Here is a 24749-nt window from a genome sequence, read left to right as displayed (position 1 = left end):
CATTCCTCCTACATTAACATCCAAATCATTTATATAAATGTAGAAAAGCAGTGGACTTAGCATTGATTTTTACGGCACACCACTAGTCACAGGCCTACAGTCTGAAAAGCAATCCTCCACCACCACCCTGTCTCCAGTTCTGTATCCAAGTGGTTAGTTCTCCCTGTATTCCATGTGACCTAACCTTACTAAGTAATCTACTATAAGGAGTGTTGTTGAACATCTTACCAATCACATTAACACTCTACCCTCATCAATTATCTTCATTACTTCATCAAAAAACCCAATGACGTTCGTGAGACATGATTTCCCCTGCACAAAACCACGTTGACCATTCCTAATCAGTCCTTGCCCTTCCAAAGATGTAAATCCTGTCCCTCAGGATTCCCTCCAACAATATCAGACTCACAGGTCTATAGTTCCCTGCCTTTTCCTGACCACCTTTCTTAAATAGTGGCACCCACGTTAGCTAACCTCCAGGTCTTCCAACACCCCACGTGTGGCTATCGATAATTCAAATATCTCAACAAAAGGCTCAGTAATCACTTCCTTACCTTTCCACAGAGTTCTAGGGTACATCTGATCAGGTCCTGGGGATTTATCCAACTTTATGTGTTTTAAGATGTTCAGCACAATTTCCTCTGTGATATGGACATTTTTCAAGAAGTGGCTCCTAATTTTCCCACATTATCTTCCATATCCTTCTGCACAGTAAACACTAAAGAAAAATCCTCTTTTAGTATCTCTCCCATCTCCTGTGGTTCCACATGCAGGCAGCTTGCTGATCTTTAACAGGCCGTATTCGTCCCTTGTTACTCTTTCATCCTTAAAATATATTTGTAGAATCCCTTTGGATTCTCCTTCACCCTATTTGCCAAAGCTATCTCATCTCCCCTTTTTGCCCTCCTGATTTCCCCTTTAAATATACTCCTACTGCCTTTATACCCTTCTAAGGATTCACTCGGTCACTGCTATCTATACCTACATATGTTTTTGTCTTATTCTTGAAAAACCTCAATTTCTCTACTGTTATGGACCAGACCAGCTCAAAATATTTTAAGGTAGCCTAGACCATAACTTTTCTATTTTAAAAGATAGACGTGAAGTACGTGCTCCAGATGCTGCAACTGGTCAAACATTCACCAAAAAAGAAATGTAGAACAACGATTGTAAAACTTAACCAAATAATCGACACACTACCCAATACTAATTAACTGTTTGCATGTAGTAAAAACCTATAAACGCACCCCTTGGCAAAAAAGTAAATTCAGACATAGATTCTTATAGGCAGTTCTTCAATCCAAGAGGAAATAACATCAATAGAGATTTCAGAGAATGTAGCAGCTAGGAATCATTTTACTGAGCTCCAATTCTCCTGGGACCCAAACAGCTTCTGACTGCTACAGCTTAAAAAAAACTAGAAAGCTTGACCTGTGAGGACTGGCCTCTCCCCTTCCATTGTTACAACTGTTTCAAAAACAACTAAAGGCCTCCTCTATTTGTTGAATTAGGCCATCTTCCATAGCTACTTTAACATCTCTGCCTTTACAACTTCTCTTCAAAAAACCCAAGACAAAATTACCTTTCTAAAAGTAGCAGCATCTTCACACCAGTTATCAAGCATTCCCTACACCTATCAGCCTTGGTATTCACCCAAACAGGAACACACTGCCTCTAGACTCACCTTAACTCATTTTTGAAGGCTTACCATTTTCCAGCCATCTCTTTACCTGTGAATATCCATCCTAAATCAACTTTTGAAAGTTCTTGCCTAATACCATCAAAATCAGCCTTCCTCCAATTTAGAACTTCAACTTTTAGATCCAGTCTATCCTTTTCCATCACTATTTTAAAACTAATCGAATTTTGGTCACTGGCCCCAAAGGGGTCCATAACTGACAACTCAGTTCAACCAATAATAGATCAAGTTTTGTACCTTCACTTTGTATATCCACAACTGAGTCAGAAATCTTGTTTCTATACACACTTAAATTTCTCTCCAACACTATGGCAGCTCCAGTCTGTGCTTGACAAGTTAAAATCCCCACCATAACCACCCTATTATTCTTACAGATAAATGAGATCTCCTTACAAATTTGTTTCTCAATTTCCCATTGAGTATTGGGGGTTCATAGTACAACCCCAATAAGATGATCATCCCTTTCTTATTTCTCAATTCCAACCAAATAACTTCCCTTCATGTATTCCAAGGAATATCCACCCTAAGTACAGCTTCAATGTTGCTCCTAATCAAAAATACCATGCCACCTCCTCATTCCCCACCCCCACCCTGCCCTTCCTATCCTTCGTATAACATTTATACCCTGCAACACTAAGCTGGTCAGTCTTGAGCCACATTTCTGCAATAGCTATGATACCTCAATCCCATGTTCCAAAACATGCCGAGTTCATCTGCCTTTCCTGTTTGGCCTCTTGCATTGAAATAAATGCAGTTTCATTTATCAGTCCTACATTGTTTGCCTCGTTGTTTCTGCCTGCTGACTGTTAGACTTGCTCCATTTCCCAACTGCAGCAGTCTCAGATTGATCTTTTCTCACAGTCCCCCAGGATCCCAACTCTACCCCCACCTCCATGCCTACCCTGTGCTCCCCGCCCCTAGGCTTGACCCTCTACTTGTTTACTTCTGAGCAGCTCTGGCAAATCTCCACACCTGTATATTACTCATCTTCCAATTCAGGAGCAATCGTTCTTCTACAGGTCACCTCTACCCAAGAGATTCCAAGCATTCAAAAATGAGAATCCTTCTCTCCAGCATCATTTCCTCCGCCACACATTCATTTGTTCTGTTTCTTATTTCTACCCTCTGACTCATGACACTGGGCATAATCCAGATATAATTAACCTACATTTTTAAAATTCCTACCTCATATCCTATGTTCTCTCCTCAGAATCTCATCCTTTTCTCTTATGTTGTTAGCTCCAATGTGTATAACGACCTCCTGCTGTGTAGATATATCATTTTAAAAAGTAAGACTAAAACTGTCTTCAGCAAAGTGTAGCAGAGGAAGCTTTTAAAATATTACTGGAGAATGATTCTGTTCATGCTAGGAATGACATTTTATGTTACTTCAGGATTTACATCTGGCAACTGAACAATTTAAATTCCATTTTTATAACATGGCATGCTCAGAATTCTATTGGTCCACTGAGGATTGAACTCAGTCATCCTGTCCATTATTGTGAGAACCCATATAAGTGGTCTCTAATTTATAATATTTCTTCAGCTTCATTGAGGAATTTTTCATGTTTTGCATTTTTATAACCAAGGATGTAAAATAAAACAAGACGTAGGAAGATAAATCATATAGCAGGATCTTAGCAACATAGTGAAATGACACTAAATATTGGTACCTGTTAAATAACAATCAGAGCAAGGATGGGATGCTGGAGTTTACCAGAATGAAGTGGTACTGTCAATCAATACCATGACTATCATCCTCTGATTTGACAGAATGGTGCAAGAAAACCAAACTTAGATTCCAGAGGTCGATCACTAATGATAGAAGGTGCAGAATCTTGGACTTGGCAGCATTAGCTTGCAGATTTTTCTTGAGATCACTGCAAATATTGCCTTGGTAACTTTGTGATTCGAACAGGTTGGTCTTTCAAAATCTATTAATTAGAACACCTACATTTGCTAAGGATTATGGGAGTTTTCCCTCTTCTTTTCCCCACCAATGACCCCAATGAAAAGCTGACAGCCACGATTCCTGTCAACTCCATATGATTCCATCCTAAGTGTAAAAACCAAGCCGTCAACTACTCCCCCATGATGCTATTAATAAATATTACAATCCATTGATTTTATCTTCTGAATTTAATTTACAAAGGTTTCCATCAAAGTGCAAACATATTTGACCCAGTCTGCATGACAAGAACTTGTGAAGTAAGAGTTGAACTGGTTTTGGGATTGCAAGCTACAATGATGAACTAATTTAAGCCGCTGATAGACAAAAGAGAATATAACTTCAGAGCTCAGTTTGTGATCCTTTGTTGGATAAAATTAGCTTGAGCCTCCAAATATAACACATTTTCTCTTGGCAGGTATTACTTTTATTAAAAAAATCAAATTTGTATTTTTGAAAAATTTGTACATATTTGTAATAGTTGGCCAAGTAGTACTGTTAATGTTTATTCAATACAGCAAACAAGAACAAAAATGTTTAACATGTGATAAACAGAAAAGTGAATATGCAAGGTTAGGAATTTTGTTAATAATTTTCTAAGTACCAAAGCCACTAACATTACAGAGGAATCAGCACTGTCAAATGATCACTCCAATATAAAAGCTAAGCATCGATTATAAATGGAGCTCATTCAGGAATTATACAAATTCACATTTTACACAACAAAAATCAGAAAACAAATATCACCAATTCCCAGTTCTCTAATTGCAACAAAACAACTCATTAGTACTCTATGTTGTTCACCAGTGGCCCTTTTAGCAGCAGAACAAGCAACCCAAAAAGAGTTCATTATTTTAGCACCATGCATTTACACATAGATAATCCATCATACCCTCTTAAGTGTTGAGAATTTTACTGCAGCACTTCTTTCATAGTTAATGGCTCTCTGCAATGACTGTACATGATGTTTTGTAACAAAGTGCTTCTATGAAATAAATGAAGGATTAGCTGCATCTGGCAACATCCTCTGAATACTGTCCAACAAGGACAGCATTTCCTCTAGTTATCTTCATAGCAAATGTGTGAAAAGCAAATACCTACTTTCAAGTATAAAGATAGACATTTTGCATATACACAAATTCACATTTTAGTATCATAAATATAACTGCAATTGTATATATTGCTGAGACTTCAAACTCATCTGCAACTGAAATACACTAATCTGAAGTAAAAAGGTACATCACCTCTCAGACTGTTTTTTGCTCTGTCATATCCTTTCTCCACTTACACTAAACACTTTGATGTCTTGTTGCTCTTCCCTATGATTGTTATGCTCATAGCATGTATATTGCTAGGCAACCAATCCAAGCATAATTTGCTGTGGCAACATTAATTTTGAGCAACAGACATCAAAATAAATATCTCATTGAGGACAACATTTGTATACAAGAAAATACATAAATGCTGCACCTTCAAAACATTAAATTTGTCTTCAAATCCAAGAATATCTGACTTAAACATATCAGAGATCTTCTATTAAAATTCGATTTGACACATTCAATTTAATCACCTTGGTGTGTATGCACTTTTTTTTTCCAAACATTTTCCCCTTCCTTTCTCAAAAGCATCAAATTTGATTTCCACACACAGGAGGGATCTTCTGGGTCTCCTAAACACAAATGTTTACTTGCAAGACTCCACAGAAAAAGCAATCAGGGTATTCAAATACAAATGCACAATTTGGGGATTCAGCCTGAACATGCCCTGTCAACATGCATTTGAAGCCAGAGCTAATTTGGTCTTCCTGAAGCAGTCACCTAAGCTGCTGCAGCAGTATAATTGAAAATGAATTCAGCATTGTATTTCACAAAAATATGAAAATGCAGGTGGACTTTACCATAATGGTCTATTATTTGCATAAAATATACATATAGAAACAAAATAAAAGTCACTTTCTTTCAACTTCAGAGGTGGCCCCTTGCCCTGATGCAATAAGAAAACTCTCCTGCTGTTTGGCGGGCTTTTCAGCATATTAAAAACCCAGTCACAAATCCTGGCCCACAAGAAGCCACTGGCCAGAGATCAACAGCCACAGTGCTGGAAAGCATGGCTGGAAAGCAACAAAGTTCCAGGTTGTGTAGCCATGATGAGTCGCACCAACAATATAATGATGAGAGTTTTTTTGAGCGAGTGATGTATTGTGGGATGGGGGTTTACAGTGAGAAGGTCAGTGGCAAACAGCCTTCAATGGCCCCCATCCATGTCATTCATTGCACCCAGATGGAGGCACATCCCAAACCCTGTAGATAGAATGCCTGAGATTCCCTCTTAGGAAAACAGCCACTTTTCTCATCTACTGTGTTGCAAGTAATTAGGCTAATAACAAGTGGAGGTCCTCAAATGATCAAAATATTGCCCAGTTAAGAGCCTTAGCTGGAGACAGATTAGAAATGTTACCACTAGACTAACTGCCCAAAAGCTGATTTTTGAGGTGGTGGCTAGTGCTCAATGGTTTGCCCTCCTGCCACCTTTTGGGAGGAGAAAAATCCCATAAAGAAATTGAGTTTCTTGAGACAGATATGACAAGCTTTAATTTTATATTGGTGAGGATTCCTGAATCCAGAATCAGTGACCGTATCACTTGAAAGATGTTTACACTCTTCAGTTCTTTACACAGAAGAGAATCTGCTTGCTTGCCATGATATTCCATTGGGTGGAGTATAACTGCATGTTATGAAAGAGTTATGAAATTATTTCAAATCAAACTTAAACATGAATGAAACACCATAATTAAAAATACAAGGGAAAATCAGGGCAAGAAATAAGGTATGCACTAAGGACAGAGGAAAGAACAAGAGACACAACAAGGATAAAGGCTGGAAGCCAAAAACAATAATTAGAGACTCATATACACAATGACATTAAATTAATCAAGGAATGTAAAACAAAAATATAAGAAATATTTCATGGGCATAAAAAACATTAAGTCAGTATGAGAGCAAATTCATGAAAGAATGATCAGGGTAGGACAAATATTAATTATTTTGCTTCATTGGTTACTGGTGAGGGTGATTAGGTAGTCATGACATCACAAGATGAGATTAAACATAACATAACCAGCTTATTTATAATGTAACAACATGTTTTTTCAACATCTTTAAAGAAATGCAACATTCCAAGATGCTTTACAGACACTTTATAAAACACAATATCACACTGAACCACATAAAAAGCATGGAAAACTAAAGACTAAAAGATTGACTCAAAAAGATTATATTTACTCGATTTATAGGAGGAAAACACAGCAGAGGAGCAAAGCCAAGTAGGGAAGGTGTGCCAGAGCTTGAGCAACTGAAGATACAGCCATCAATAGTGGAGCAATTAAAATTACTGAATTAGCCAATATTGGATGAGTGCAGATATCCTGAAGGAGTTTATAGAGATTAAGAGGGCCAAAGCAACAGAGGGATTTGAAAATAAGGATGAAAATTTTAAATATCAACATTATGGTTGACTGGGATCCAAAGTAGGTCAATGAGGCACACAGGATATCGGGATAATGGGACTTGCTGCAAATTAAGACTCGGGCCAGAATTTTACATGCCGTCCAGCTTACAAAGCGTAGTATGTGAGAGACCACACAAGCGAATGTTTTTTGGGAGAAGAACTGTGACAGGGCAGAGTTGGATTATTGTAGAGGTGGAAATAAGCAGTCTTAATGATGCTATGAACAAAACAAGGATTAAATCTGAATTAAACGCAGGATACAATCCCCAGCCCTGAGAGACTACATCTTTAAAAGGTTCCAGCGAAGAGGTAAAAAAAAACGCAGTACATTATGCATATAATTCACTGAAAACAAAGTAGAGTACACTGCCTGGTGACTAGCGAATAATTAATGTTACACGTGTGTTTGACAAGATAAGCAAAACATGTCCAGCAACTGTAGATTAGTCAGCCTAATAGCAGTAATAACATTCCTACTGAAGGAGAAAAAAATGTAGAAAATTAAAAATACAAATGAAGAGTCAACATGATTTCACAACCAAGTCTTGCTTGGTCCACCTCAAATGATCCCTTGCCAAAGAACTCAGAGACAAAAGACAACATACCAAAATAATAAGCCTAGATTTTTATCAACAGATTAATTAAGGAAGTCATAGAATATGGAATCAGTGAACAAATACCACAACGGATAGCTGACTCACTATAAAACAAAAGGAAAGTGGTGGTAAAGGAATATTTGAAACTAAGAATCTAAATGGAGAACAGGAGAAAATAATACTTCCAGGAGTACAAAATACACAAAAGCTTAAATGCGGTGATATGATACAATAAAACAGCTACAAAACAAAACAAACTCAAGTGTTGGATTTGTTGAGAGAGAGAGAATCTTGAAAAGGCTTTTTGCTAAACTTGCATGAAACCTTGGTTAGACCACACTTGGAGTATTGTGCACATTTCTGGTCAGAAGGCTGCAGCACAGAGGGATTTACAGGTCCTCGTGCATGAATCACAAAACGTTAGCGTCGAATTTCAGTGCGTAACAGGGAAGACAAATGGAATGTTGACCTTAGTTTTAAACGGAATGGAGTATAAAAAAATTAGGGAGGGTCTTGCTAAAATTAGACTAGAACAAGACATTAGCCTACTCATAGTATTCCAGTTGCAATTGGTTTTCATCCCCTTATACAAGGGGAGATATACTAACATTGGATGCAGTCTAGAAAAGGTTCACTAGGTTGATTCTGAGTAAGGGATTTCCTTAAGAGGAGAGACTGAATAAGTTGTATCTGTACTCATTTAGAAAATGACATGTGATCCGACTGAAATACAGGGCTTGACAGTATAGATACAGAGAGGTTGCTTCCTTCATGGAAGAGTCTAGGACCACAGGGTAAAATCTCAGAACAATGTGAAATGAGAGTTGTTTTCCGAGGGTAGATAACTCTTTATTGCAGAAAGCTGTCAAGGCTAGGTTGCTAAGGTTATGCAAAGCAGAGATAGATGGATATATTTTCAATCAGTAAGAAAATGAAATGTTATGGGGATAAGGCAGGAAAGTGCAGTTGAGGATTGAAGATGAGCCACAATCTTACTGAATGGTGAAACAGACTCAATGGGCCAATTAGCCTACTTAGATGATATGATGGCTATATATGAAAATGGATACAGAGATCCTAAAGAGGATGCCAAAAGATCTGCATGGATATTACCAGAATGGAGGTCACTACAATCAATATAAACAGATAAAATTACTTTTCTTTGAAAACGGGGTGTACAAGTCCATCTTCTAAAAACGAAGAAAGGGTTTGATTGCTTCAAGGAACCATACCCATTGTGAGGAATGAAAGGCCACAAATACAAGATCGTTGCAAATAAATCGTCAGAAATCTAGAAGAAACAGTTTTTAATATCGGAGTGGCAGGAACATGGAAAAGTGAGAACTATTTAAAGGGAAACATATGAGCAACAATAGGTTGGACATTTGAACCAATAGCATTAGAGGACTAAGGATGGAAAGAAGTTTCAGTGTTGTATAAATGCTGTCCTGGACTGGTTGGGCAAAATGGACAGTTTCTACACAATTAACAGAATTGTGAAGAATTAGTCATTTTGAAGTATTGAACTGGAGCACCACTGAAAAAAAAAGACATTTTTACGAAGCTTTTCATCTTGTACACTTCAAGTTAATTTGCAATAATGTCAATTTAAGGAGAAACCAACATTTACATTAAGTGAAGGGAGATAACAGATTGGTTGGCAAGTGAACTGATTGGTGGTGTTCATTTTTCAGGACAATGCCTAGGCTAAGCAGAGTATTCCAAGGTCCAGGATGACGTGTTGAGGGATGCGCTGAAGCTTGGGGCAGCTGCCGCCAAGGCGCGGTGGGGAAAGACCACCGTGTAACATCTGCCTGCCTAAGAAGAACAGGGGGCCCACCCAGTCATTTGGGTTCCGCTGACGCCTCAGCAGAAGAGCTGGATAGTAAATGTACATACTTGCACATAGAAAAATAAATTTCGATGTTTTTATGTAAAGAAATGTAACGTGTGCACAAGAAAAGCATGAACAATTGTTTAGAGATCCAAATAACTTTATGAATAAAGTATATTTTTGAAATTAAAAAAAAACTTGGTTTAATATTTGAACAAAGCCTGGCAGTTAACTGTGAATCATTAACTGAGACATTCTCCACAGCAGAGAATTGAGCATGGTCACAATACTTCTAAACTAAAAAGCTGATTTACAATAAGAGGAAAGAATTAACATGATATAACATAATGCTGGAAAGTTTAAGGAAAGTTGAATCTTGGAACTGATCCCATTACATTGATGAAACTGACACTAGAACAACAAACAGGCTCATTAAATATAATTAACTAAAGAGTACACAGCCAAGGTACTGAATGGTTGTGATGGAGCACTAACTAAAATATAACTAACTTCCTACAGTTATTTATGCTTTCATTAGAAAAAAAATCACCTGTGTAATCTTCCTGTACAAAAACTGACATTTATTCATTATAAATTGGAAAAGAATACAGAATAGAGATCTTGATTAGTTCAAGAAACTCCACTACAATTAAAACTAATTATAAATTGAACTGTAGGGGACTTACATCATTGATGTTTATCCACATATATTGTATATTTTTACTAATAATTGAAGGAAAGTATTTTTCTCTTTAAATCTGTGCTTGTCAGGACAAATCTCTGCTGTGGAGAATGTCTCAGTTAATGATCCACAGTTAACTGCCAGGCTTTGTTCAAATATTAAATCAGGTAGTTTAGGAATTGAGGAATTAAGGGCTACAGGGAGAATGCGGGTAAATGGAGTTGAAATGCCCAGTCATGATTGACTGGCGGAGTGGACTCGATGGGCCGAATGGCCTTACTTCCATTCCTATGTCTTATGGTCTTAACTCTGCTTAGCCTGGGCATTGTCATGAGAAATGAAAACCAGCAATCAGTTTACTTGCCAAAGTTTTTGAAATTACTATAGACAAGATGTCTGTTGAAATTTCCACTAACATATGAAATTATAAGTTCTGGAATGACAAAAATCTGGAAATTTACTTGAAAATTTAAGTGTTTTTAAAAATTCATTCATGGGATGAGCACTTTGCTAGCTAAGCCAACATTTATTGCGATCCTAAATGCACAGTGGGAAGTTAAGAGTCAGCCATATTGATCTGGGTCTGGAGTCACACGTAGCCAGACCAGGTAAGGTGGCAATACCCTTCTCTAACAAGGACATTAGTGATCCAGATGAGCCCCCCCCCCCCCCCCCCCACCCCCCCCCCCCCCCCCCACCCCCCACTCTACCCCTGACGAGTGACAATAGTTACACATTGTCATCATTAGACCTTTAATACCAGATTTCTAGAGAATTCAAATTCCACTATTTGCCATGGTGAGATTCAAACCTGGGTCTCAGGTTCTACAGTCCAACAATAATGCTACTTGACAAATTGTGGGTCAGCTGTTCATTGTAAACAACAGACTGCAAATTGAGAGAAAAATCAGGCTTGCAGTCAGTACAACATCTGGTTTGTTCACTTTTTTTTTTACCTACAGCCTCTGCTTTTGAACTCAATAGAAATCCAAATCCTCCACATAATATATCCTAATTTCTCCAAATAAAATGTTTAGATAGACAGTCTGCCCTCAAGAGAACTGCAAAGTCTAGTTCATTCCACTGTTGGTCATTTTATGTCACCCCAATTCAAACATTTTGTCTGTATTACTTTCTCACTATAACTCCTCATGTTTCTAATGCTAAAGTCAAACAAAAATGCCAGTCCATCAAGGCATAAAACAATCTGATGAAACACTTGAAATGTCATACTCTTGGGCAATTGTGTTACAGAAAAATCGCACTTAAGAAACAGCACTTAAAAAAAAGCGTTGGCGATGTAACCGCATTACAGCCAACACATTTTAAAAGTCTGCGCTTTAGAAACAGTGCACCTAATTCATCAATCATGTTACAGCAAATTTGCATTAACGAAATGTGCATAATAACAGAATGTCCTGTACTGAATTAATTACAGAAATAATATTTTTGACCAAACCAGAGAAATTATAATAAGAAAGCAAAACTTTGAATAAAGGCTAAATAAATCACCCTCATTCACTCCTCGTTCCACTCTATCATGAATTCAATCAACCAGCTAATCGAAAGAGAAAGTCCCTGACCTTCAAGCAAACTTCAAGAATATCTACCTATCCTCACATTTCACAATTTACCATTCTAACTCTGTTATACCACAAAATACATCTCCTTCACAGCCCAAAACTATTACACTTCATGACTGAAGATCTTGGTCTATTCTCAGACTGAATACATTTCCTCAAACATTTATCTAGCTCATTTAATTAATACAACATCTGAAGACGACGACCTTTACACTACCTTTTGCAAAGGAAAGCTCAAGCTCTGGAATGTTCACTTGAAGAATTTGGAAAAGGAAATTCTGCCAACTCCTGATTCACAGCAATATGGTTGACTCTTAACTGCCCTCAGAAATGGCCCAGGAAACCCCTGCCACATTTGCATATCATGCACTGCAGTGTCTCATAAAAGGACTGAAACTTGACAGGCCACCTTCTGGATTAGTGGTGCTGGAAGAGCACAGTAGTTCAGGCAGCATCTGAGGAGCAGTAAATTCAATGTTTCGGGCAAAAGCCCTTCATCAGGAATGCAGGCAGAGAGCCTGAAGGGTGGAGAGATAAGTTAGAGGAGGGTGGGGGTGGGGAGAAAGTAGCATAGAGTCGAGTTTGTTTCAGGACATGATTGGAGAGCCTCAGGGCAGAGGACATGACCTGGGAGTTGCAGTGGGAGAGGGACTCCCAGACACTTAAAACCACACCAGGAAACTGAGCCTTGTTGACTGTTTTTTTTTAAAAAAAGTGTTTTCCTTACTAATATCTGAGGTTTGAGCAAAAATTAAGAGAGCTGTACCACAGATTACTTAAGATTATTTAACAGTTTGAAATAGTCACACTCAAGGAAATTAGACTTTACAATGTTCCAGACTCCATCACCATCATACCTACAAATATCCTGTCCAACTAACAGGACAAGTACAGAGGTGGTAGCACAGTTGTATGCCATGTGGAAACTGCCTTTGAGTCCTCAATATTGACTCCAGACCCTATGAAATCTCATGGCACCAGGTCAGATATAGGCAAGAAAATCTCCTGATCATTACCCCATACCTAAACACTATGACTCCCAGAACCGATGAATGTACCCACCACCTATGGGCTGAAAAGTGGCAGATGGAGTTTAATGCAAGGTGCTGCATTTTGGGAAAGCAAATCTTAGCAGGACTTATACACTTAATGGTAAGGTCCTAGAGAGTATTGCTGAACAAAGAGACCTTGGAGTGCAGGTTCAAAACTCCTTGAAAGTGGAGTCGCAGGTAGATAGGATAATGAAGAAGGCATTTGGTATGCTTTCCTTTATTGGTCGGCGTATTGAGTACAGGAGTTGGGAAGTCATGTTGCAGCTGTACAGGACAGTGGTTAGGCCACTGTTGGAATATTGCATGCAATTCTGGTCTCCTTCCTATTGGAAAGTCATTGTGAAACTTGAAAGGGTTCAGAAAAGATTTACAAGGATGTTGCCAAGGTTGGAGGATTTGAGTTGCAGGGAGAGGTTGAACAGGGTGGGGCTGTTTTCCCTGGAACGCCGGAGGCTGAGGGGTGATCTTATAGAGGTTTACAAAATTATGAGGGGCATGGATAGGGTAAATAGACAAAGTCTTTTCCCTGGGGTCAGATCTGGAGGGCATAGGTTTAGGGTGAGAGGGGAAAGATATAAAATACACCTAAAGGGCAACTTTTTCACGCAGAGGGTGGTACACTGCCAAGGATGTGGTGGAGGCTGGTAAAATTGCAACATTTAAGAGGCATTTGGAAGGGTAAATGAATAGGAAGGTTTGGACGGATATGGGCCGGGTGCTGGTCGGTGGGACTAGATTGGGTTGGGATATCTGGTCAGCATGGACAGGTTGTTTCCATGCTGTACATCTCTATGACTATGACCTGAAGGATGCACAGAGGGTGGCAAGGAAGCAATGTACTCTGGGTCTAGTATTTCATCGCATGACCAACTGAACCAGCCATGCCCTCAAAACATCATAGTAGATACACTGAAACTGTGGCAGGAAATGAGGGAACCAAAACAGAACAAGCTACTGGACACCTCTCAACAATCAACTTGTCACATATGCATCTGTCCCTGACAATATAGTTCGGAGCATCCACCACACGTCTTGTGGAGACGAGGGCTCTCCTTCACACAGAGGATGCTCTCCACGTTGTGTCACACAACCACCTTGCTGAACAGGATAAATTCAAACAGATCTAACAATTCAAGATTAGGCAACTATTAACCGTGTGGGCGGCACGGTGGCACAGTAGTTAGCACTACTGCCTCACAGCGCCAGAGACCCGGGTTCAATTCCCGACTCAGGCGACTGACTGTGTGGAGTTTGCACATTCTCCCCGTGTCTGCGTGGGTTTCCCCCGGGTGCTCCGGTTTCCTCCCACAGTCCAAAGATGTGCGGGTCAGGTGAATTGACCATGCTAAATTGCCCGTAGTGTTAGGTAAACGGGTAAATGTATGGGTGGGTAGCGGTTCGGTGTGGACTTGTTGGGCTGAAGGGCCTGTTTCCACACTGTAAGTAATCTAAACTAATTAGGTACTGTGAGCCATCAGAAATAATTTAATTGAAATCAATCATTAATGCATGACCCGACATATCTCCCAATCTATCATCAATTAAGCCTAGTTCAAAGGAGAGTGCAAGATGATATGTACGGGACTGACAACATTCTAGCAATGACTGGTGCTCCAGAACTTACTGGGCCCCTAGCTAAGCTGTTCCAATGCAGTAGCAACTCTGGCATCTATCGGGGCATATGGAAAATTGCCCAGTTTTATTCAATCTACAAAACCAGGAGAAATATAACCTCGGCAATTATTATTCTATTAGTCTACTCCCATCATCAGCAGCAAAGTCTCAAAGAAAGGCTTTTGACAGTGTTATCAAACAGCATTTACTCAACAATAACTTTCTCACTGATACTCAGTTTGGCTTTGGCCAGGTCTACTCAGCCCCTGACTTCATTGCAGCCTTGATTCAAACAGGAACAACATAGCTGAACTTAAGGGATAAGGTGAGAGTGATTGCCCCGAACATTAACTCAGCATTTGACTGAGTGTGTCAAAGAAACATGCAAATCTGGAATTGATGGTAATCAGGGAAAACTCTTCATTCCTTGGAGTCATACTCAGCACCAAACAAAAACTGCCGTGATTGTTGGAGGTCAAATCATCTCAACCCTAGGACATCACTGCAGGAATTCCACAGGGTAGTGTCCTTAGCCAAACCATCTTCAGCTTTTTCAATAATGACCTGCCTGCCATCATCAGGAAAGCAGGGACATTTGCTATGTTTATCAAGGCTATTCATAAGACCTCAAAACCAAAGGTATCTGTGTCTATACCCAGTAAGACCTGGACAACATCTAAGCTTGGGATGATAATCGGCAAGTAACATTCATGCCACAGTGTCAGACAATGACCATCTCTAATGAGAGAATGGTTACCTCATCATTAAATGGCATTACCACAGTTGAAACTCCTTCCCCTCACCCACTCCACCATCATCCTCCTCAAGGTTGCGTTTGATCAAAACCAGAGACTATCCATATAAACACTGTGGCTACAAGAGCAAGTCAAAGGCTAGGAATTCTGCAGTGAGTAATTTATCTGGTCTCCCCAGTGTCTGTCTGCCATCTTCAAGCTATGAATCAGCCATGTGATTGATTACTCACCATTTGCCTGGATGGAAGAAGCTCCACTCAAGCTCAACACCATTCAGGACAAAGCTGCTTGCTTCACTAGCATCTACCACTTTCAGCATTCTCTCCATCACCACATGCTACAATAACATTATTTATAAAAGGTTGCATTGCAGTAACTCAACAAGACTCCTTCAACAGCGCCTTCAAACCCCACAGCCTCTGTCACCTAGGTGGACAAGGGGAGCAGAGACATGAGAACCACACCATCTGAAACTTGCCTGCCAAACCTGAAAGTATATTGATATCCTATTTCTGTAGCAGCGCCAAAATCCTGAAGCTCCCTTCTCACAGCATTACAAATGTCCCTACACTCGAACTGTTGCAGCAGTTCAAGAAGGCAGCTCATCACTATCTTCTCAAGGGCAATTAGGCATGGGTGATAAACTTTGACCTGACCAGCCATGCCTCAATCTCATGAACGAATGAAAATTGTAATCTCAGTTTCTGGACTCTTGATATTATGATAGCATCTTGGGCAACCTGTTGTCATCCTTCTTAGTACTCCCACAAACAAAATGAGAACAAGTTCATTTCTGAGATTTCTGTTCAACACAGGGCTAAAAAGTTCCAGATTCAATCTATAGCCTTTCAAATGAACACAGTCTCCAGCTCTTGAATATCCTTCAATAGGAAAGACTGCAGATTATATCAAAACGATCAAGTCAATCTGACTAGAGTGCTGAATATTGTGTTAGCACCTGATTACATATATTACCAATATTAAAAGCTTCCCTGAAGCTTCAGGATGCAGTCACACTTTGAGGATTCCGAAATAGTGAAAAATTATAAGTCACATCAAATAGCTCAAAACAATACTATTGCTTTGTATTATGAAACAAAAAGTGGAACAACTATGCCAACAAACTCAGCACAGCAAGCTATACATCAGCAATTATTAAAAAAGGGAAAGCAGATGTTAAATGTAAAACATATTTAAAAGAGCAAACATTTCAGAGTGTATAACATATTACACCACGGACTAAAATATATAGCTTTTAAAACCTTTAACAAAATGACAAACCCAAATCCTTATTTTAAATAAGGCATATTATTGTAACATGAAACAGTTTATAAATACGATAGAATGAAAAAAAACATTTCATTGTTGTTAAAAAATATCAAAGTAAAGGAAAATCAAACTTTTTCTTCCGTGAGATAATTTCAGGTTTTCTGCAGTAATCCACTGCCATTAATTTTGGCCCATTTTAAGAAACTTAGACAAACAAAATAATTCTGAGTTAACCTTGATGTTTTCTCTGCCGAGTTCTGGATTTCCTATGTATTTTCAATAGGCCTTCCTTTTCAAAATAGACTGAAGGCTTCTGGGCGAAGGAGGACAGTTCAGCACAGTTGAATTTCATTTCATTACAGCAATGAAGAAGTGAAAGGTGAAGACGTAACGTAGCATCAACACATCGAGATCAGCCTCAGTTGCTAAACAAAATAAAATGAATAAATCAAATTATTCTACAAATAGAACATTCAAACTACAAATCCTGCATCTCTTTTCCTTCAAATCTATTTACTTCACTAACAGAGTTGCATTCTGAGTTACAGAGACACTGTTGCCATAGTAAAGCACAGTACCATGACAAAACAATTACATTGTGCGCTGAGCAATTCACAACATAAAGAGCAGTAACATTAGATTAATAATGAAAAAGCATTGTGAACTAGTTACACCAATGACACTTATTTTTCTTTTCCTTTGGTGTCATGGTCCCCCCTCTCTATCAACTCATCTAAAGCACTGACTAATATTTCCACGGGTAGCAACAATTTGTATAAACTAGGGCACTGTGCGCCCAGGCCACTCAATCAGGTGTGGCAGAAGCCAAATTTGACCAGTTTGTAAACACGTAATAATAAAAAAAAATCAGGAGCCAGTACTCTGAATTTGTTTTGTTACCTAATCTTCCACAGTGGCATGAGTTTTTAACGTCAGTCAGCTGTTTGTACATGATATTAAACTATAATTTGTACCAAAACTTATATTAGCTCCCATAACAGAAGTAAGCATGGGTAACAGTGCTGAAAGATTCAATAGATATTTATTATAGCTCCTGGTATACACATGTATCAGTGTCACAAACATCAACATCTGGACTAATATTAAAAAGGTCTTTGGTCACAAACAGGCTCATTAAGCTTGGTACTGTCATTCTTCAGGCTTCCCTGGTGAAGATAATGTCAGAGATCTTTATACGTATTGCCTGGGAGTTCGAAAACTAAATTAGATCGACTGCTTACTTGTATTTCAATCAAAGTCACGCAACTGAAACTAGCGTTGTGCTGTTTGTTGTGGAACACCACTTCAGTGAATCTATGAAGATATATCCCTGTATTGATTGAAATCAGGAAACAACTATAATTATACATATCATCCAGCTTTTGAAAAATGCACCTTTTTCATAAAGGTATTGCACTTCAGTACTTCATACATGTACATACAAATACTTTGAGACACTCAGATCTATAGACAAAGGTCAAGTAATGTTTGCGTGAGTATACACATGCGCGAAGTAAAACATTTAGTTTTCTCTCCAGACAAGGCTGCACTTCTTTCCTAGCCCTAGTCAACCTAAAAAAGGTGATGTTGGACATTCTTGAAGTTTTCATTTCATAGTCATTCTTGGGGATATGGGTAAAAACTGAAAAAGCTGCAGAGACTGCAAATCGGAGACAAAAACAGAAATTGCTGGAAAATTTGTTTTCAGACTTTTCATCACCATACTAGGTAACATCTTCAGTGAGCCTCCGAATGAAGCACTGGTAGTGTAGCCCACTTTCTATTTATATATTTGAGTTTCGTAGGGTTGGTGATGTCATTTCTGTGGTGACATAATTTCCTATGGTGATATTATTTCCTATTCTTTTTCTCAAGGTTTGGTAAGTGGAATCCAGGTCAATGTGTTTGTTGATAGAGTTCCAGTTAGAATGCCATGCTTCTAGGAACTCTCATGCAAGTCTCTGTTTGGCTTGTCAGAGGATGGATGCGATGTCCCAGCCAAAGTGGTGTCAATCTTCATGTGTATGTAAGGATGCTAGTGAGAGTGGGTAATGTCGTTTTGTGCCCAGTTGATATTTACGCATCCTGGTGACTAGGTTGGGGAAACTCAAAACATATAAATAGAAAGTGGGCTACACCACCAGTGCTTTATTCAGAGGCTCACTGAAGAGGTTACCTCGTATGGTGATGAAATGTCTGAAAACGATCCTTGCATCCTGAACCTCAACCTGAGCAAAAAATCTTCTCAAAACTCGCTAATTGCTGGAAAAGCTCACTGGTCTGGCAGCATCTGTAGAGAGAAATCGGAGTTAACGTATCAGTTTGAGTGATCCTTGCTCGGAGGAGAAAGTGAGGACTGAGTATGCTGGAGATTAGAGCTGAAAATGTGTTGCTGGAAAAGCGCAGGTCAGGCAGCATTCAAGGAGCAGGAGAATCGATGTTTTGGGCATGAGCCCTTTTTCAGGAATGAGGAAAGTGTGTGCAGCAGGCTAAGATAAAAGGTAAGGAGGAGGGACTTGGGGGAGGGGCATTGGAAATGCAATAGGTGGAAGGAGGTCAAGGTGAGGGAGATAGGCCAGAGTGGGGTGGGGGCAGAGAGGTCAGGAAGTAGATTGCAGGTTAGGAAGGCGGTGCTGAGTTCGAGGGATTTGACTGAGACAAGGTGGGGGGGAGGGGAAATGAGGAAACTGGAGAAATCTGAGTTCATCCCTTGTGGTTGGAGGGTTCCTAGGCGGAAGATGAGGCGCTCTTCCTCCAGCCATCGTGTTGCTATGGTCTGGTGATGGAGGAGTCCAAGGACCTGCATGTCCTTGGTGGAGTGGGAGGGGGAGTGAAGTGTTAAGCCACGGGGTGGTTGCATAGGTTAGTCCGGGTGTCCCACAGGTGTTCTCTGAAACGTTCCACAAGTAGGCAGCCTGTCTCCCTAATATAGAGGAGGCCACATAGGGTGCAGCAGATGCAGTAAATGATGTGTGTGGAGGTGCAGGTGAATTTGTGGTGGATATGGAAGGATCCCTTGGGGCCTTGGAGGGAAGTAAGGAAGAAGGTGTGGGCGCAAGTTTGCATTTCTTACGGTTGCAGGGGAAGGTGCCGGGAATGGAGGTTGGGTTGGTGGGGGGTGTGCACCTGACGAGGGAGTGGTATTTTCGGAATGCTGATAGGGGTGGGGAGGGAAATATATCTCTGGTGGTGGGGTCCGTTTGGAGGTGGCGGAAATGATGACGGATGATACGATGTATATGGAGGTTGGTGGGGTGGTAGGTGAGGACCAGTGGGGTTCTGTCCTGGTGGCGATTGGAGGGGCAGGGCTCAAGGGCGGAGGAGCAGGAAGTGGAGGAGATGTGGTGGAGGGCATCGTCTGGGAGAGGGGAGATTGCGGTCTTTGAAGAAGGAGGCCATCTGGGTTGTACGGTATTGGAATTGGTCCTCCTGGGAGCAGATGCAGCAGAGACAAAGGAATTGGGAATTATGGGATGGCAGTTTTACAGGGGGCAGGGTGGGAGGAGGCGTAGTCTAGGTAGCTGTGGGAGTCGGTTGGTTTATAGTGAATGTCTGGGTTGATTCGGTCGCCCGAGATAGAAATGGAAAGGTCAAGGAAGGGGAGGGAGGAGTCTGAGATGGTCCAGGTAAATTTGAGGTCGGGGTGGAAGGTGTTGGTAAAGTGGATGAACTGTTCAATCTCCTCGTGGGAGCATGAGGCAGCGCCAATACGGTCATCGATGTAGCGGAGGAAAAGGTGGGGGTTGGTGCCAGTGTAGCTGCAGAAGATGGACTGTTCCACATATCCTACGAAGAGACCGGCATAGCTGGGGCCCATGCGGGTGCCCATGGCTACTCCTTTGGTGGGGAGAAAGTGGGAGGAATGGAAAGAGAAGTTGTTCAGGGTGAGGACCAGTTCAGTCAGTCGAAGGAGGGTATCAGTGGAAGGGTATTGGTTGGTACAGCGGGAAAGGAAGAAGCGGAGGGCTTTGAGTCCTTCGTGATGGGGGATGGAGGTGTACAGGGACTGGATGTCCATGGTGAAGATAAGGCATTAGGGACCGGGGAAGCAGAAATCATGGAGAAGGTGGAGGGCGTGGGTGGTGTCCCGAACGTAGATGGGGAGTTCTTGGACTAATGGGGACAGGACCGTATGCAGAGATGAGTTTGGTGGGGCAGGAGCAGGCTGAGACAATGGGTTGGCCGGGGCAGTCAGGTTTGTGGATTTTGGGCAGGAGTTAGAAACGGGCAGTGCAGGGTTGTGGGACTATGAGATTGGAGGCGGTGGATGGGAGATCCCCTGAGGTGATAAGGTTATGGATGGTCTGGGAGATGATGGTTTGGTAGTGGGAGGTAGGGTCATGGTCAAGGGGGCAGTAGGACGAGGTGTCCCTGAGCTGGCGTTAAGCCTCAGCGGTGTAAAGGTCGGTGCGCCAAACTACTACCGAAGCCTCCCTCTCCAACACACCCCATCCACCTGGACACCCCGTGCTGGCCTCTTACCTGCCCTCAATCTCTTCATAGCCAACTGCTGCCGGACATTAACCCCCTCAACCTCTCCACCCACTCCAACCTCTCACCCTCGGAACATGCAGCCCTCCACTCTCTCCGTTCCAACCCCAACCTCACGATCAAACCAGCAGACAAGGGAGGCAGGGTAGTAGTTTGGCGCACCGACCTTTCCACCGCTGAGGCTAACGCCAGTTCACGGACACCTCCTCCTACTGCCCCCTTGACCATGACCCCACCTCTCACGACCAAACATCATCTCCCAGACCATGGATTACCTCATCACCTCAGGGGATCTCCCATCCACCGCCTCCAACCTCATAGTCCCACAACCCTGCACTGCCCGTTTCTAGCTCCTGCCCAAAATCCACAAACCTGACTGCCCCGGCCGACCCACTGTCTCAGCCTGCTCCTGCCCCACCGAACTCATCTCTGCATACCTCAACACGGTCCTGTCCCCTTAGTCCAAGAACTTCCCACCTACATTTGGGACACCACCCACGGCCTCCACCTCCTCCATGATTTTCACTTGCCCAGTCCCTAACGCCTTATCTTCACCATGGACATCCAGTCCCTGTACACCTCCGTCCCCCATCACGAAGGACTCAAAGCCCTCCGCTTCTTCCTTTCCTGTCATACTAACCAATACCCTTCCACTGACACCCTCCTTCGACTGACTGAACTGGTCCTCACCCTGAACAACTTCTCTTTCCAATCCTCCCACTTTCTCCCCACCAAAGGAGTAGCCATGGGCACCCGCATGGGCCCCGGATTTGCCGGCCTCTTTGTAGGATATGTGGAACAGTCCATCTTCCGCAGCTACACTGGCACCAACCCCCACCTTTTCCTCCGCTACATCGATGACTGTATCGGCGCTGCCTCGTGCTCCCACAAGGAGATTGAACAGTTCATCCACTTTACCAACACCTTCCACCCCGACCTCAAATTCACCTGGACCGTCTCAGACTTCTCCCTCCCCTTCCTTGACCTTTCCATTTTTATCTTGGGTGACCAAATCAACACGGACATCTACTATAAACCGACGGACTCCCACAGCTACCCAGACTACATCTCCTCCCAACCTGCCCCCTGTAAAAACGCCATCCCATACTCCCAATTCCTTTGTCTCCACCGCATCTGCTCCCAGGAGGACCAGTTCCAATACCGTACAATCCAGATGGCCTCCTTCTTCAAAGACCGCAATTTCCCCCCAGACGTGATCGACGATGCCCTCCACCGCATCTCCTCCACTTCCCGTTCCTCCACCCTTGAGCCCCGCCCCTCCAATCGCCACCAGGACAGAACTCCACTGGTCCTCACCTACCACCCCACCAACCTCCATCTATATCGTATCATCCGTCGTCATTTCCGCCACCTCCAAAATGGACCCCACCAAAGATATATTTCCCTCCCCTCCCCTATCAGCATTCCGAAAAGACCACACACTCCGTGACTCCCTCGTCAGGTCCACACCCCCCACCAACCCAACCTCCACTGCCAGCACCTTCCCGTGCAACCGCAAGAAATGCAAAACCTGCGCCCACACCTCCTCCCTTATTTCCCTCCAAGGCCCCAAGGGATCCTTCCATATCCACCACAAATTCACCTGCACCTCCACACACATCATTTACTGCATCCGCTGCACCCTATGTGGCCTCCTCTATATTAGGGAGACAGGTCGCCTACTTATGGAACATTTCAGAGAACACCTCCGGGACACCCGGGCCAACCAACCAAACCACCCCATGGCTCAACACTTCAACTCCCCTTCCCACTCCACCAAGGACATGCAGGTCCTTGGACTCCTCCATCGCCAGACCATAGCAACACGATGGCTGGAGGAAGAGCGCCTCATCTTCCGCGTAGGAACCCTCCAACCACAAGGGATGAACTCAGATTTCTCCTGTTTCCTCATTTCCCCTCCCCCCACCTTGTCTCAGTCAAATCCCTCGAACTTAGCACTGCCTTCCTAACCTCTCTGTCCCCACCCCCACTCCGGCCTATCTCCCTCACCTTGACCTCCTTCTACCTATCGCATTTCCAACGCCCCTCCCCCAAGTCCCTCCTCCCTACCTTTTATCTTAGCCTGCTGGACACACATTCCTGAAAAGGGCTCATGCCCAAAACGTCGATTCTCCTGCTCCTTAGATGCTGCGCTTTTCCAGCAACACATTTTCAGCTCTGATCCTTGCTCAGAATTTGGATACAGGTGTTGCTTACAAAAGTCAAAGTTTGGTGCTGCTCAGGTACTTCTTTGAACTGGTGCAATCCACACAGTAAAGGTTGACCTATAGTGCTGGCAACAAGATCTTGAATTACCTGGCTAGGTAACATCATCAGTGGCGACCTCCAAGTGAAGCAAAGCTGTTGTCTTCTGCTTTCTATTTATATCTTTCTCCTGGATGGGGTTCCTGGGGTTTGTGGTGATGTCATTTCCTGTTCATTTTTTGAGGGGTTGATAGATGGTATCTAGATGTGTGTGTTTGCTTATGGCGTTGTGGTTGGAGTGCCAGGCCTCTAGGAATTCTCTGGCATGTCTTTGCTTGCTGAAAATGTGTTGCTGGTTAAAGCACAGCAGGTTAGGCAGCATCCAAGGAACAGGAAATTCGACGTTTCGGGCATAAGCCCTTCAGCCTGTCCCAGGATAGATGTGTTGTCCCAGTCGAAATGGTGGTTTTTTTCAATCCGTGTGTAGGGCTACGAGGGAGAAAGGGTTGTGTCTTTTTGTGGCTGGCTGGTGTTCATGTATCCTGCTGGCTAATTTTCTTCCTGTTTGTCCTACATTGTGTTTGTGGCAGTCCTTGCATGGAATTTTGTAGATGATGTTGGTTTTGTCCATGGGTTGTACTGGGTCTTTTAAGTTTGTTAGTTTTTGTTTGAGTGTGTTGGTGGGTTTTTGTGCTACTAGGATTCCGAGGGGTGTCAGTAGTCTGGCTGTCATTTCAGAGACTTCTTTGATGTATGGTAAGGTGGTTAGGGTTTCTGGCTATGTTAGGTCTGCTGTCACGATTTGTTCCTGAGGAATCTGCGCACTGTGTGTTTTGAGTATCCGTTCTTCTTGAATACGTCGTATAGGTGGTTCTCCTCTGTTTTCCAAAGTTCGTCTGTGCTGCAGTGTGCAGTGACTCGTGAGAATATTGTTCTGATACAGCTTCGTTTGTGTGTATTGGGATGGCTGCTGGTGTAGTTAAGTACTTGGTCAGTGTTTGTCGGTTTTCTGTATACGCAAGTTTGTAGTTCTCCGTTGTCCTTTCTTTCGACTACGACGTCCAGGAATGAGAGTTTGTTGTCAGTTTCTTCCTCCTTGGTGAACTTTATGCCTGTGAGGGTGTTGTTGATGATGTTAAATGTCTCTTCTATCTTGTTTCGTTTTGTGATGACAAAGGTGTTATCTAATAACGGACCCAGATTTCTGGTCTGATGATTGGTAGGGTTGTTTGTTCTAGTCTTTGCATTACCGCTTCTGCTATGAATCCTGATAGCAGAGATGCCAGGTTGGTGCCGTTGGTTTGTTTGTAGATAATGTTGTTGAAGGAGAAGTGGGTGGTGAGCCACAGGTTCACTAGCTTCATGGTGTTTTCATTGGTAAATGTGATTGATGGTGGTTTGTGTGTGTGTGATGGTCTCTTCTAAAAGTGTGGTAAGTGTTTCCTTTGCCAGATCGATGTTGACGGAGGTGAACAGTGCTGTTACGTCGAATGAGATCATTGTTTCGTCTTCCT

General features: G+C 42.1%; 1 protein-coding gene across 3 annotated transcripts in view; it reads right to left on the bottom strand.

Moving 5' to 3' along the window:
- inpp4b (inositol polyphosphate-4-phosphatase type II B) overlaps positions 1-24749 on the bottom strand; it is a 917060-nt gene that overhangs the window by 834694 nt on the left and 57617 nt on the right. For all 3 annotated transcript variants that reach the window (XM_060851719.1, XM_060851718.1, XM_060851720.1), the window contains exon 2: positions 16774-16964. In XM_060851719.1, the coding sequence (XP_060707702.1) occupies positions 16774-16891 (118 nt within the window). In that variant the 5' untranslated portion in view covers positions 16892-16964. The remainder of the gene's footprint in view (positions 1-16773; positions 16965-24749) is intronic.

This window comes from Hemiscyllium ocellatum, chromosome 36, assembly GCF_020745735.1.
Source record: "Hemiscyllium ocellatum isolate sHemOce1 chromosome 36, sHemOce1.pat.X.cur, whole genome shotgun sequence".
Classification (NCBI taxonomy): domain Eukaryota; kingdom Metazoa; phylum Chordata; class Chondrichthyes; order Orectolobiformes; family Hemiscylliidae; genus Hemiscyllium; species Hemiscyllium ocellatum.
Note: the sequence above shows the minus strand (reverse complement) of the source record. Positions and strands in the feature narration are given on the sequence as shown.